At 43.0% G+C, this 13,021-nt stretch overlaps 1 protein-coding gene across 1 annotated transcript; it reads right to left on the bottom strand.

The window, feature by feature from the left end:
- Positions 1-607: 607 nt before the first annotated feature.
- Positions 608-9,374, bottom strand: DDX47 (DEAD-box helicase 47). The gene is made up of 12 exons (XM_050325299.1): positions 9,280-9,374; positions 8,570-8,663; positions 6,939-7,127; positions 6,172-6,243; positions 5,543-5,661; positions 4,956-5,027; positions 4,718-4,834; positions 4,410-4,556; positions 3,971-4,108; positions 2,539-2,609; positions 1,882-2,011; positions 608-1,788 (listed from the first exon to the last, which is right to left on the bottom strand). Exons 1-12 carry the CDS (start codon positions 9,364-9,366, stop codon positions 1,666-1,668), a joined length of 1,359 nt encoding a protein of 452 aa, XP_050181256.1. The 5' UTR covers positions 9,367-9,374; the 3' UTR covers positions 608-1,665.
- Positions 9,375-13,021: the final 3,647 nt, after the last annotated feature.

The following is a 13,021-nucleotide window of genomic DNA, read 5'->3' as shown; positions in this document are numbered from 1 at the left end:
CCAGACCAGGGAGGTGGTGGATTCACGGTCTCTGGAGGTTTTTAAGATGAGATGGATGTGGCACTGAGTGCCATGGTCTAGTAAATACAGCAGTGTTGGATCAAGGGTTGGATTTGATGATCCTGAAGATCTTTTCCAATGGGGCCGATTCTATGTTCAAATTTCTGTGCTTCCACCCTTGCCCATCTGTGCTAGGACCCATGTAAAATACACACTTCCTGCTTTACAAGAATGCTCTTAGCAGCCAACATATCCAAGATTTCTTCATTTACTATCTGCCACTGATTTTGGACAACTTTAGAGCTATCAAACTTGAAGATATTTGGGAGATTTGAGTAACTGCTCCAAAATAAAAAGGACAAAGTGAGAACACTGGCACTCTTCCTGGACCAGAGAGTACGTCTGTTCCTCATGAAGAAACAGACCCAGTTTTTTTGGAATTTTTTTGCAAAATGTGCTGCCCCTTTTATGAAAGCATAAAAGCATTCTAACTAGCATAAAAGTGTATACTAGATTCATCCTGACAATGGGGAATAACCACTGTGCTCATCTTGACTAGTGCAATAGTTTCTACTTTCCACCTAGATCTAAAAAAGACTATTGTGAATATTGTTTTTCATGTAGCAGAAAATCCAGTTAATGGACATTACATTTTCATGTTGAGTGATATGGAGGAACTTTTCATTCTCTGCCTACCAGGAGAAACGTCATCCAGCTTGAAATTTTTTATTGCCAATGAGAACTAGCACTAACCTGGTTAGATATGAAGGTAAGCACACTTATCCCATTCTTGCAAGAGTCTACTTATATGGTATGGAACTCTGCCTAACACACAGAAATAACTAGGGAAACAGAGCTTCTATGATACCCGTTTTTCTTCACCATCTTGCTTGTGAGCTGCTTTCCTACGTTAATATCCCCCTCTTGTGTTCGTTTACAAGTACTACAAGAATCAGCAGCAAAAACCCCACCCAAACCCCAGATCTCTTCCTGTATCCTGTCAATCATTACACATTCTGGAGGGAATTCCAAGCAGTAAATAGCCTCGTCCTGCCAAAACTGATGCTCCCGTGCTGGGCCACTCTTCTGCTGACATATCGAAGGTATTCATGTCACATGTGAATTGCTAAGATTGACCTAAGAAGAAAACTTTGTGGCAGAGCAAATATACAAACCGAACAAAACAGGTCAGTGAAAAAACAAGGATAATCAGGTAGCTTTAAAATTAACCCAAATATATTTGGAGTTCTCCACATAACACATCCCTGTGAAAAGTCAGTCGTTTCTTTTAACTTTTTCTCAGAGATCTATCTGACCCCAGATGCACTCAGTGAGATTGGATAGTGAGACAGGCTGCAGCAGTGCAACAGCTGCACTCACACTGCACTTCTTCATGAATGAGCAGGGCCACACCACAGCTGCTTACAAGTCCAGAGGTGACAGTCTCTGATGATGTCTTTCAACGGAAGACTGGTACTATGGTACCACAATGGTCCAAGCTCAGTCTGTAGCTGGTGAAGCAGAAGAGTTGTTGTTTTCCTTGTGGACCACCCAAGTTCACATGTAGTTTTGAAAAAAAATTCACTAGAGATGGCTTGGTAGACCATTTTTGCCAGTTCATACAGCCATGAAGAGAAAAGTTAAAAAGTCTGTTCAAATACCAAACTAGAAGGCTTTCCTCTTCTTCTTCTTCTTCCCACCTGCCACCTTATTCCTGACACCAATAGCTTCTTCTGTGTCATCATCATCATTCCGAGATCGCTTCTTCTCTCCCTGCTCCCGCAGCTCCTGCAATGCAATCAACAGATTGACCCAGAGTTCTGGTGCCTGAGGAAATTCAGATTACAACAGTGAGCAGAGGGACAAAAAGTCAGCACCCACCATTCGAGCAATTCTCTGGGCCTCAGCCACACGCTCTGTCAGCATCATAACTTCTTCCTCCTGCATGGGGAATGCTGGCAGCTTTTTGCCAATCAGGTGTTCAATGCGCTGGAATAGCTCCACATCATACCTGCGAGAAGACAAGACACCAGCTTGAATCAGCCCTCCTGAGAGTGCTTCAGCTGTCACCACTCAGAGAATTCATCCTTTATCTCCAGCCCATAGATAGATTGTGCTTGTGGTCTCACAAGCAACTCAACTGCATCTGAATGATGCAATTGTTTGGGGTGGCTTCTCTGATTTATTCAGCTCATCTCTGTTCAGAAGGATATGAAAAAGACCTTTTTAGACAAACGGTTCAGTAGTTATAAACACCCCCTGCAGTTACTTAAGCTGTATTATATATTACAAAAATGTATATATATTATACAATTCAGTTGTAAACACTTCTGCTCATTACATGCCTGATTCTAGAATTTCTCTAGACCTTTCTCCCTCCCCGCCCTGGGCTTTGAATTCTCTCCCCTTTAACTAAATAAAACCAACTGGCACCTCAAAATGAAAAGTAGTATTTTCTTCTCATGCAGGATCAGGTCAGGTATTTTCTGCTCTGAAACAAAGTTGGAAAGAAAAAGTCTGCCAAATTTTAACACTTACTGTGTGACAAAGGTGATAGATTTGCCAGATCTTCCAGCTCGAGCTGTTCTCCCAACACGATGAATGTAATCCTGAAAACAATATGCTTGATAAGCAATAAGATATGTTCACCAAACACAGAACAGACATCATAGCAAATCAGCCTATATAATTATTCTTTAGGAAAGAACAAGAAAATGGGGAGAAAATACTCCAGGATTAAACACTCAGGACCACGTGCAGCATCAGAATTAGAGAAGATGCTGGCTTGTTGTGGCGTTTCTTTGGTTTTAACATTTGAATTCTTCTCTTTCTAAAGGTGAAGACCAACTCCATTTATTCCAGACTGCAGGACAAAAGTTGCAATATGTGACCTTGCTAACACTTCACTGTCACTTCCTTAGAAAGCTAATATTCACAGTGAGCCCATGCCTGCATTTTCAGTCTTCGGATCTAGTGCTCTGCATAGTCTATCTTTCAGAAACACTCTTGGACAAGTAGATTTAAATTTGGCAAGCACAGTGAAAAGGAGGATGATTGAGAATAATTTGGAAGAGCCTGATCTATTGAGCATCTTCTGTTAATAAGGTTCTAGGCTGTTTTCCAGGTTTTATACTGCATTACAGAAATTAAAATACTCCCTTCTCCATACAGGATCTGTGGAGAAAGAATCATGAGAAAGGATGTGTTCTGTGACAGGCCTAGATGAGAAAGAGCACAAAAACTGTAATAAGATCATTTAAGCTGCTGCCACCTCCATTTTTTTTCTTTATGTTTGTCCTTTCATAACACCAAAAGTAGTTCTTTGAAAGATCATGCTTTCTTATTTTTCAAGGTATAATATCTTTAATCACTGTAAGCAACAATAGCAATTCCTGAAATGCATGTTAACGATATGTTTTCTGGAACAAGGCTGAGAAACAGTCACATCTCTGATATAATCCTATACTTCTTGTAAGAAAGTTGGTAACTCACTTTTTTTTCATTTGCTGTACTTCTGTGATATGAAGGTGAAACATAATGTGAGTCACCTTTCTTGATTAAATGCTCATTGAACATAGTGGGAGAATTTTTTTTTTTAAAACACAGTTTAAAATATGAAGGCAGACCTGGAGCACAGAAACACATGAGGCTAGTAATAAGTTAAAACTATTTTCAAAGCCCTTTAATGCAATATGGCAAAACACATACCCCGAACAGAAATGCATAGACACAGAATGTTCCTTGCTTCCCCTCTTCACGTATGGGATCAGTTCTACAACCCAGATGAGGCCATCCACCCAAACTGAGATACCAACTCAACTGCAGAGGCTGAACTACACCTTCTAACCTACAGAAGTGTGAACTAGGCTTCCAATCAGAAGAACAGAAAAACGATGTCTTTGTTCCTTTGTCTACCTGCACTATGCTCCAGGTGACCAGAAGCTCTCAGCAGACACAAAGACAAACCTACCTTAGAGTGCGTAGGAATGTCAAAGTTTATCACCACATCTACATGTGGTATGTCCAGACCTCTGCTTGCAACATCAGTAGCCAGCAGAATAGAACGTGCCTTTGCCTTGAACTTGTTTAGAGAGCCCAAACGTTTGTTCTGAAAGAGGACAAAAACGGAATGAGAAAGTAACACTCATTCTAGTTAATATGCTTCTGTTGAAATACTGGTACAAAAGCACTAGGGGAGAAGCTACTCAAAAATCTCACTTCTCTAATTTCTTTTTGAAATATTACAGAATCAGTGACAGCATTCACATCAGTTAAATCTTCAGGGATCAGTCTAGTCCACTAGCTGTGAAGTACTCCCTCTGCAAGGTAGCTGTCACTCAGTATGGTGCTGCCCATTTCCCAAGCCACAGGTCTCCCATCTGCTCCATTCTGTGGGGTAGTGCCCATACCTGACTCATCTGCCCATGGAGAGGAATGGCAGTGAACCCCAGGTTGCGGAGCAGTAGAGCAGTCCTTTGAGTATTGTTACATGTACTACAGAATATCATGAAAGAGTTCCCAGCTAGTTCATTCAAGATATAAACCAGGTAGCTGTCCTGTAAAGAAAGAAGAGAGAGAATTTACAAAAAAAATTGAAATAATCATATGTGCAACATTAAAGACTAAGTCTAAGCTACAGAAGATGACAAGATACTGGGAAGATGTTGGAACAAGACAAGATGCAATGAGATAAGGGAAGAAACAGAAGTGGCATTACCTTAAATTTTGAGGGAATGAAAATATAGTACTGCTGTAGTTTTTCAACTGTCTGATACTTGGAAGAAACAGCACATTTAACAGGATTCTTCAGAGCAGCACGTTGGAGTTTTTGAACCTGGTAAGATCAATGTAAGTTGTAACTGGATGGACAGAGATCTTGTCAGAAACCTGTATTATACAGTTTAGTCAACAGGATAGCCTGATAGAAGAACTAAAGCAGAGTACTCTGCTCTCACCTTCTTGGTCATGGTGGCAGAAAACAGAAATGTCTTCCTATCTCGAGGAATCACTTTTAGTATCTTATCCACCTGTAAAAAAGAGATAAGGAAATGGAAATACTGAATATTGTGAGCAACTAAGACGCAAGCCTCCCTCAAATATAATGATCATCCACATGAAGAATAATGCATGTGCAGACATACAGGAGGAACAGATTTTTCCTCTTCTAAAGGGAAGGTGTAGGTTTGTTGACAATTAGGCAGTGTGAATTCCAGAAGTCCAACAGCAGTGCAAATATTAGGCAATGTTTCTGCAGGAATGTGTTAGTGATTGTGTTCTACATTAACTGCGTCCACATCAGGCAGTCCACAGAAGTCGGTAGATTTCAGAGACAAAATGCCTTCTACTGTCTTGGCGATGCTCTGCAGAACTCCACTATGTTCCACTCCACTTCCACCACAGAACTTTTGTGTAGCTATTAGATCTTAGTTACAATTTGCTCATAATTTCTAGAGAACAGCTCAGTGTGTGCTATGGGACTGTATGAAGCGATTTTAAAGGGATTCATCTGGTGTTCCAAACTCTTCTTTCAGCAGATTCCTACCTCTGTCTCAAAATCCATATTAAGAATCCGGTCAGCCTCATCCATCACTAGGAACTTCAGAGCACGTAAGTTGAAGCCCTTTGTGTTCTCCAGATGATCAACTAGACGGCCAGGGGTTGCTACCAACATCATGAGAGTAAATTGAATTAAAGCAAAGGAAAAGTAAGATCCAAACAGGCAACACAGTCATCCACTACAGAAATGGAATTTTTTGCCCAAGAAAAGTAAAGGCAGATTGCTTTGGGGGAATAACTCTTTCATAGGATATCTTCAGAGAGTGTTTTGAAATACGACTAATGAAGTCAGACCCTCAGAAGAACGTTCTCCCCCTAAAAAAACGCAACACAAAACAGACTGTAGATGAGCTGCACTGCAAAGGATGAGACCAGGATTTGAAATACTTGAGGAGAATGAAAAGCAAGCCAAAGGAGGTCTTGCAGGAATGCTTTGAAATGAGCTTGTAGCAGCAGTTACTGGTGTATACTTTAGAAACATTAACAAACCAATACTTAGATTTCAGGACAAAAGCAAATGAAGGATGTACTCTCACAAAACCTTCTGGCTGTCTCTCTTTGGGTAACTGCAGTTTGATAATATTCATACTCCATATCCCCAGCACATTAACTTACCGATTATAACATGTGGTTTCTTGGCTAAAGCCAGCGATTGAGACATTGTGTCAATTCCACCCACAATAACAGCTGCAGGATAAATAGAATGTAGTGAATCCCTCAGTGGAGCACCAGCCAGCCACTGGCTGTGTTTACACCTACTCCCCACCACCCACAACAATGCTGTACAAATGAAAGACTACTTATTTTTATGAGAATTGATAAGAAGTCACTTAACTGTATGGCATAAGAGACCTGGGAAGGTCAGGTATGCTAAAATAAAGTCCTTTATGGACTGGCCCCAGGTATTTTATTTTCACAGGCAGAATCTGTTCCTTGCAGCTTAACTCAACTAGAAAAATCTAGAAATTCGAAAAATACCCATAAAACTATTATTATTGGTAGTAATATAATAATAATAACAACAATCATGGGAGTATCTAAAGAATCCATATAGACAATCTGAAGGAAAGATTAAACTACATCACACTACAGCGGGGAGCTCTATGCAATTTCACTGGACACAAACCTAATATTGAGAACATTCCCTTTTACTTCCATCTTTAACTGTTTAGACATAAAACGCAGAACAGCCACAGACTCCTCCACGAGGAAAGACCACAGAGTCTTTTGCAAACCTGATACCAGATCCCTGTCTGGGATCACAAGCTTTTCTCACTTTTTGTTCAACCCTCCATACAAATCCTCTATCTTTAACTTTGCAATCCTGACCTGACAAACTTCAGTCTTCAGAAAAACTGGTCCAATATCAATAAGCTACTTACTAGTTTGGACACCGATGGAGGATCCCAGAGCTTCAAACTGCTCTGAGATCTGAAAGGCCAGCTCCCTCGTTGGTGTGAGGACAAGAGCAAACAGCCGCTGAGGCGTTTCCAGCAGTGCTTGAAGAATTGGCAAGGCAAAAGCTCCTGTTTTTCCAGAGCCAGTTTCTGCCAGTCCAATGACATCTCTGCCTACAAAGAGCAGCAAGGAAGGCAATAAACTGTTACACATCTAGAACAGAGAAAGAAGCCTTTAAAGCACTGTGCAATAAAGCACAAGAATTCCCTAAGGACAGAGAAAAAAGGAAGACACACAAGGTAAAAAAGAACAAGGGATCAAACCAAAGAATTTCAGTACAACTCTGAAGCATTTTTAGACTGTGATTTCATTTGTGCAATAACTGCAGTCTCAATACTCAACTCTCTAGTTAAACTTCTGCTAATATAGAGGGTTTCATACAAACTTTAAAATAAGTTTTATTTTATTATGTCTCAAATCTGCCTGTCGATTTACAGCTTAATGGCTCTATCTTGATATCCTAGTCCAAATGCTGTCTCTTTACTGGCTTACAAGGAAACAGACTCCAGTGTCTGAGACTGGCACAGGAACTACAAGACAATAGCACCACCAAACTCAAATTTCACAAACCACAACTGTGCCATTGATTAATGAATCTAAATCAGTTTGCAGCAGGAAGGGTTAGAACAGCAAGTCCTTTGCCCAAAAACTGTGCAGGCAACAGGGTGGAATTAATCAGTAGACCTCCTGAGTTTGTACAGTTCAGAAGAACATGCCACCAACCTTACACTGGAGACAACTTCTCAGGAATGCAGTCTTACTTTTGGTTGGTTTTGGGTTTTTTTCCCCAAGAGAACCTTATATGTGGAATAAAAGAGTCTGACAACAGTTAAGTACTAGGGTAGAGTAGATACTGAAAGTTTGTTCCCATTCTGTCACTACATTGTTCTGTTCCTGCTTCACAGTATTTTGGAGGGTTTTGTTTTAAAATAAAACCATTCTAGAGGCAGAAATGTTTGCTGAACTCAGTAATTTATTTTCTTGTAATTCCAGGAAGCTTAGAGAAAGTCACTGTAGTTTGGTTATTACACACTTCAGGAACCTAATTTCAAAGAATTGCCTGCTCACAGCAAAGCAGATCATACATGCTACAGGATCAGCCAGGGTTTCACACACATACACACGCACACGCAGTGTCTGAGACTGTAGGTCTCTATCAGAAGAGGCACAGTCCAAAACCTACTGGAAACCTCCTGTGTATCCTTGGGTACTTCAGAAAGAAAATGGTCAATTCAGACTAACAGCTCAAATGATTCATAATATTTCTATTTAACATGGAGTGTCAGAACTAAACAACGAGAGCGAACACGCAATAAACCATGTTTGTACCCACTTGAAAGTTTGGATTGTGGGCAGTGTTATAGGATAAACTAGTATTCCAAGTGCCACATGAGTAGGACACAGAATGAACACAAAGACTACTTCTAGACAGAGATCCTCAACGATGAAGAAGTTGGGACACACTCATCCCTGCCCCTTCTCACTCAGTAAAATTCATTCACATAGAGCTCCTGGAACACTCCTCAATTCAGAATCAAAGAAGCACACTGCTCACCTTGGAGAGCCACTGGAATAGCCTCAACTTGGATCTTCGTTGGCACCTTCCATCCCAACTGGTCACAAGCTTCACACAGCACATCTGTCACTCCCTGAACATTAGTGAAAAGGGAAACAGACATCCCCAAGAAGATGTAAATTAAATTACAGACTAAAGTTAAATACATGCTGCAACAGAGCCAAGCTTGTGTCTAGTACAAACCAACCCCATCATGCCCCCAATTCAACCAGCTGAAAGGGCAGGCTGCCCACAGTGATCCCCACCTCCATCGGTAACTTCGTAGGATTTGTTCAACACAGTTAGAAAGGACTGTCATCAGGAAAAACATAGTCCGTTTTACCCTAGTTTACACATGTAACTTTACACACACACGGAACTGTCTCTCGTCACCTCAGGGGGTGTCCCATGGGCACGGGACACGAAAAACGCCTGGGCAGTTTAACAGAACTGAAAATAGAGGCAGCTGGCTGAGGAGCGCTGATCGGAGCAGCAAGGGCAGCCTGTCCTGGCCAGCGGCGCGACTCCCACCCCTGCTGCCCGGGCACGGCAGCGCCGCGCCCCCACCGACCGCCCGCACGTGTCCGCCCGCCGGCACGGCGCTGCGAGGGAGCTCCCCGCGGCCTGGGCTGCGCGCCGGGGGCCGGACGGTGCTCCTCGGGACAGGAGAGCGAGCACCGGGGGCAGAAGCGGCTCCGTCCCAGCCTCACCAGGTCCTTGAAGCTCCGCAGCTCTTCCACCGCCGCCTCCGGCTCCGGCTCCGTCCCCGTCGCTCCCTCCTCCTCTCCCGCGGCCATCTTGGAGCGTCCCCGCCCGCGGCGGCGCAGAGCACGCTGGGAGCTGTAGTCCTCCTCCGGGGGCGATGGGATTTGTAGTTCCGCCGAAAGAGCCCGCCGGAGCGGGAGGGTTTGCCCGAAACCCCGAGGGGTCTCCAGGGAAGCGCGACTTGCGGACCTACAGCCACCTGTCCGGGGACAAGAGCACGCTGAGTTAGCTGTGTGAAAACCTTCCTGCCCGGCATTGACAGCAAGCAGCTAAGCCTCAGGCCCGCAGCTCTGCATTGCTTAGGCAGTGGGTGATGGTGCTCTGCACTTGTACATTCTACAGTTGGGAGAGAACAAGGCAAAAGGAGCTGAAAAATAAACGAAAGTACAAGAATATATATAAGCTTACATATAGAATACATATAAAGAGCAAATTAACTTCTTCAGAAGTGTTGGTATGAAACATTTTGAAGCACTAGCAAAGGGAAAAAAAAAAGAACTGTCATTATCCCACCTTGTTTTCCTGTTTATGGTAATTGCCAATGTGAATTTTTGAAGTGCCAGAAATACAAACTAAAGTGAACTATGGCAACTTACAGCATAAAATGAGAGAATAGGGGATGGGAGTAGATGTAAACCCTCTCCCAGCTCTCTTGACCACTGCTGTTGTGACTCAGGCCTGCAAGTGTTCAGTGAGAGGTGAAAAAGATGATGCATTTATTGACCTTCCAGGAAGCGCAGCATCAAAATGTCATGTCTTGATGGAAGTTTCTGGGATCTGGTTTCCATGTGCTCTGGGTGTAGCCTCTGATCTGTGTCCCAATGCTGATTGCAGCAGGGCAACCTTGCAGCTAGGGGAGTTTCCTTTGTTTTAGGGAAAAGAAAGATAACCTGTGCAAGAGCTCAGGCTTCAAAAGGACAGCAGAGCTGGCTACAAAATGAAACTCATGACTGAATGCCTGAGCAGGCCTCCCTCTCTCTGGGAAGGCCATCTGGGTGTGCTCTCAGTGGAAATGCTGATGTACTCGGGCACGTGTCACTGGATTCCAAGCGTGGCATTTCCTCTGCTCCCAGAACAATGAGGAAAGTGAGAGACAATATGAACAAACTCTGCATGACATGGAAAGGAGAGGAAACCTGAAACAATTCATGGGCAGGAGTGGAAATGAAACTTCTGCATCCCACAGTGCTCAGAAGCAATGATTTTAAAATAATAAATTAAAACAAACAAAAATAAGCACCCCATGTAGATGTGGCCACGTTTCAAAAATTACAGCAGTCTGAGCTATGAACTTGCTATATATCGTTAGTGCTAAAGGCTAAGCCTGGCTGGCACTTTGACATGAACCCTCGTAAGGGTCACTGGGATGCCTCAGGAAACCAAGGATGTGACAGGAAGTCACCGCTTGTGATTCTTTGTTGAACTCATTGCCCATGTAATATGATACTGTTCTAAGGGGGAGGAGGGTGGAGCAATTCTATTCTGGTGAAATTCCAGTTTATGTGATTCCCTTTTGTAAATAGATGTATTTGAATGGGAGTTTTCTCCTGTCCTAAACTGCTGTTGGGAGCATTCATGTGTGATAAAATATATATGCAGCTTCTAAATAGTAATTCCTGTTTTGTGCTTTTCAGCACAGGACACTGTCAATTATACCAGATTTAGAAATTTTCACCCCATGGCTTTTAAGCTTGGCTTTTGACCAAATATGCTCCTAGGTCTTTTGCATGTTACCCCTCAGTCTTCCCTGAGGGTGACAGGGCCAGAGCATCTGCAGCAGACGAATTTCAGTGCAGATACAATGTCAGCTATTTCATAAGGGATGCATAATAAGACAAGATGGACAGTGTGTACAGTAGGTCACAGTTAATGGTAATCGGTCTTGTCTACCCACTGGAATGCCCAGAGAGAGGCTATTGGGATATTCTGGCTCCGTGCTTGCACTTGGACTCCTTTGTCATAGACACCTTTTCTTATACTTTCAAAGCATACTATAGGGCTTTGCATTGAAATTATATTTGCATTCCTGCTTCACCATTGAATTATTCCTCCCTGCAATAGTTTCAATTAAAGGGGAGTAAAAATGGCTTCAAGAGGCCAGGCTTCATTATTGCTAGCCCAGGCTAAACATCAAATCACATATATACCGTTCTCCCCCTGCTGCCTAGCTTCCAAAGGAAGAGTTCCACAAGCACATCTACTATGGAGGGTAAGTAACATAACTACTAGCAAAAAAGTTGCTTATAGAAGACACTTCCCCCCAATGTTGCTTGTGATTCTAAGAGAGTCACAGTACTGAAATTAATACTAATATTGGATTGGGTGTGCTCTACCCCAGTCCAGATCACTCACCTGCTTTCTTGGTACCAGCTCTGGTGCTCCTCTGACCCATCAGTGAGTTATTTCAGTGAGCAAAAGGAGTAAGAAATTAATCTTACTCCCAAATATGGCAGATTTCTGCCAGCACAGTTCCCAAAGCTGGCTCCTCTGGGTATCACATGAGATCCATTGCTGACTGTGTGGGAGGACAGAGGATGGCATGCTCAGAGCTGGGTGAGGAGGATCTGACCACCTCCTGCCCTGTCTGCTGACAAATCAAGTGTAGCTGAGGTGTGAGGGTGCAGCTTTAGATTTGCAGCATCACCTGGCTTAGAAGGTGTCCAAGAGCACTGGACAGGTTTTGGGACAAAGCAAGTCTCACAGCTCCTCTGTCTTGTGTAGGATTACATATCGTCAAGCCTGTGGGCCCCACTTTCTGCCTGAGCCTCCCTTTGTGTTTTCCTTGCAAACAAACCTGGAGAGGGGAGTGGCTGAGACCTAGCCAGGAGAGTGTGGTATCAAGCATATCAATTACACTTGCATAGCAGCACTGTACAACAAAACCAAATCCTGATTTGTAGCGAACAATTAGCCTTGTGAAAAACTGAACAGAAGCAGGATTGTTTGCCTGTGTGATGGAGAACGGAAGCAAAAGTATCTGATTTGTTCCCAGCTGCAGAAATGCTGGCTGTGATTGCAGAGAGGGATTGTGCTGAGCAGCGCAAACCAGCCCTGCTGAAGCTCTAAGCTACCAAGTGCAGATCCCTCTGCCAATCAGATTGGTCCATTCAGAGCTGTTGTTCTTGTGTTGTTTCTTGTGTTCTTGTGTTGTGTGTGGACAAAACTGCATTGTCGGAAAACTAGGGAGCAGGTAGGATAAGTATATGTTACATAATCGTCTCTATGATGATAAAACCAGAAGCATATTAAAGTTGTAACTGGTCTGATAGAGTTAAGATAAGATGGAGTTATTGAGTAAAGATGGAGTCATTGGTGATAAACTGAAGCATTAGGAAAAATTTTGCATTGTGTCTGCCTTTGCATAGTGTGCAGTTCACACTCTAAAACCACGATTATGTGCTCAGATGAATGTACCTCAGTGTTTGCATGTCAGAGCCCAAAATCCACAGTGTACATGTGCAATGTGCATACCAGCATGTGCACTCACACAGACATAAAAACATACACTCATACACAAATGCCAGCTGTGTGTGACATGGAGCTGATGACCTCACTCTTATCCTTGCCTTCTGAACTGCTCATATGGATCCCTGACTTCAATCTCTGGGGCATGAAAGCCGGTGGGCAGGAAGGTGATCACATGCCGGTGTGCAGAGAAACACTGACACAAAAGTGCTTCATATTCAT

Source organism: Myiozetetes cayanensis, unplaced genomic scaffold (assembly GCF_022539395.1).
Source record: "Myiozetetes cayanensis isolate MyiCay16 unplaced genomic scaffold, myiCay2020 scf3, whole genome shotgun sequence".
NCBI lineage: Eukaryota > Metazoa > Chordata > Aves > Passeriformes > Tyrannidae > Myiozetetes > Myiozetetes cayanensis.
This window is presented reverse-complemented; position numbering and strand designations above follow the sequence as displayed.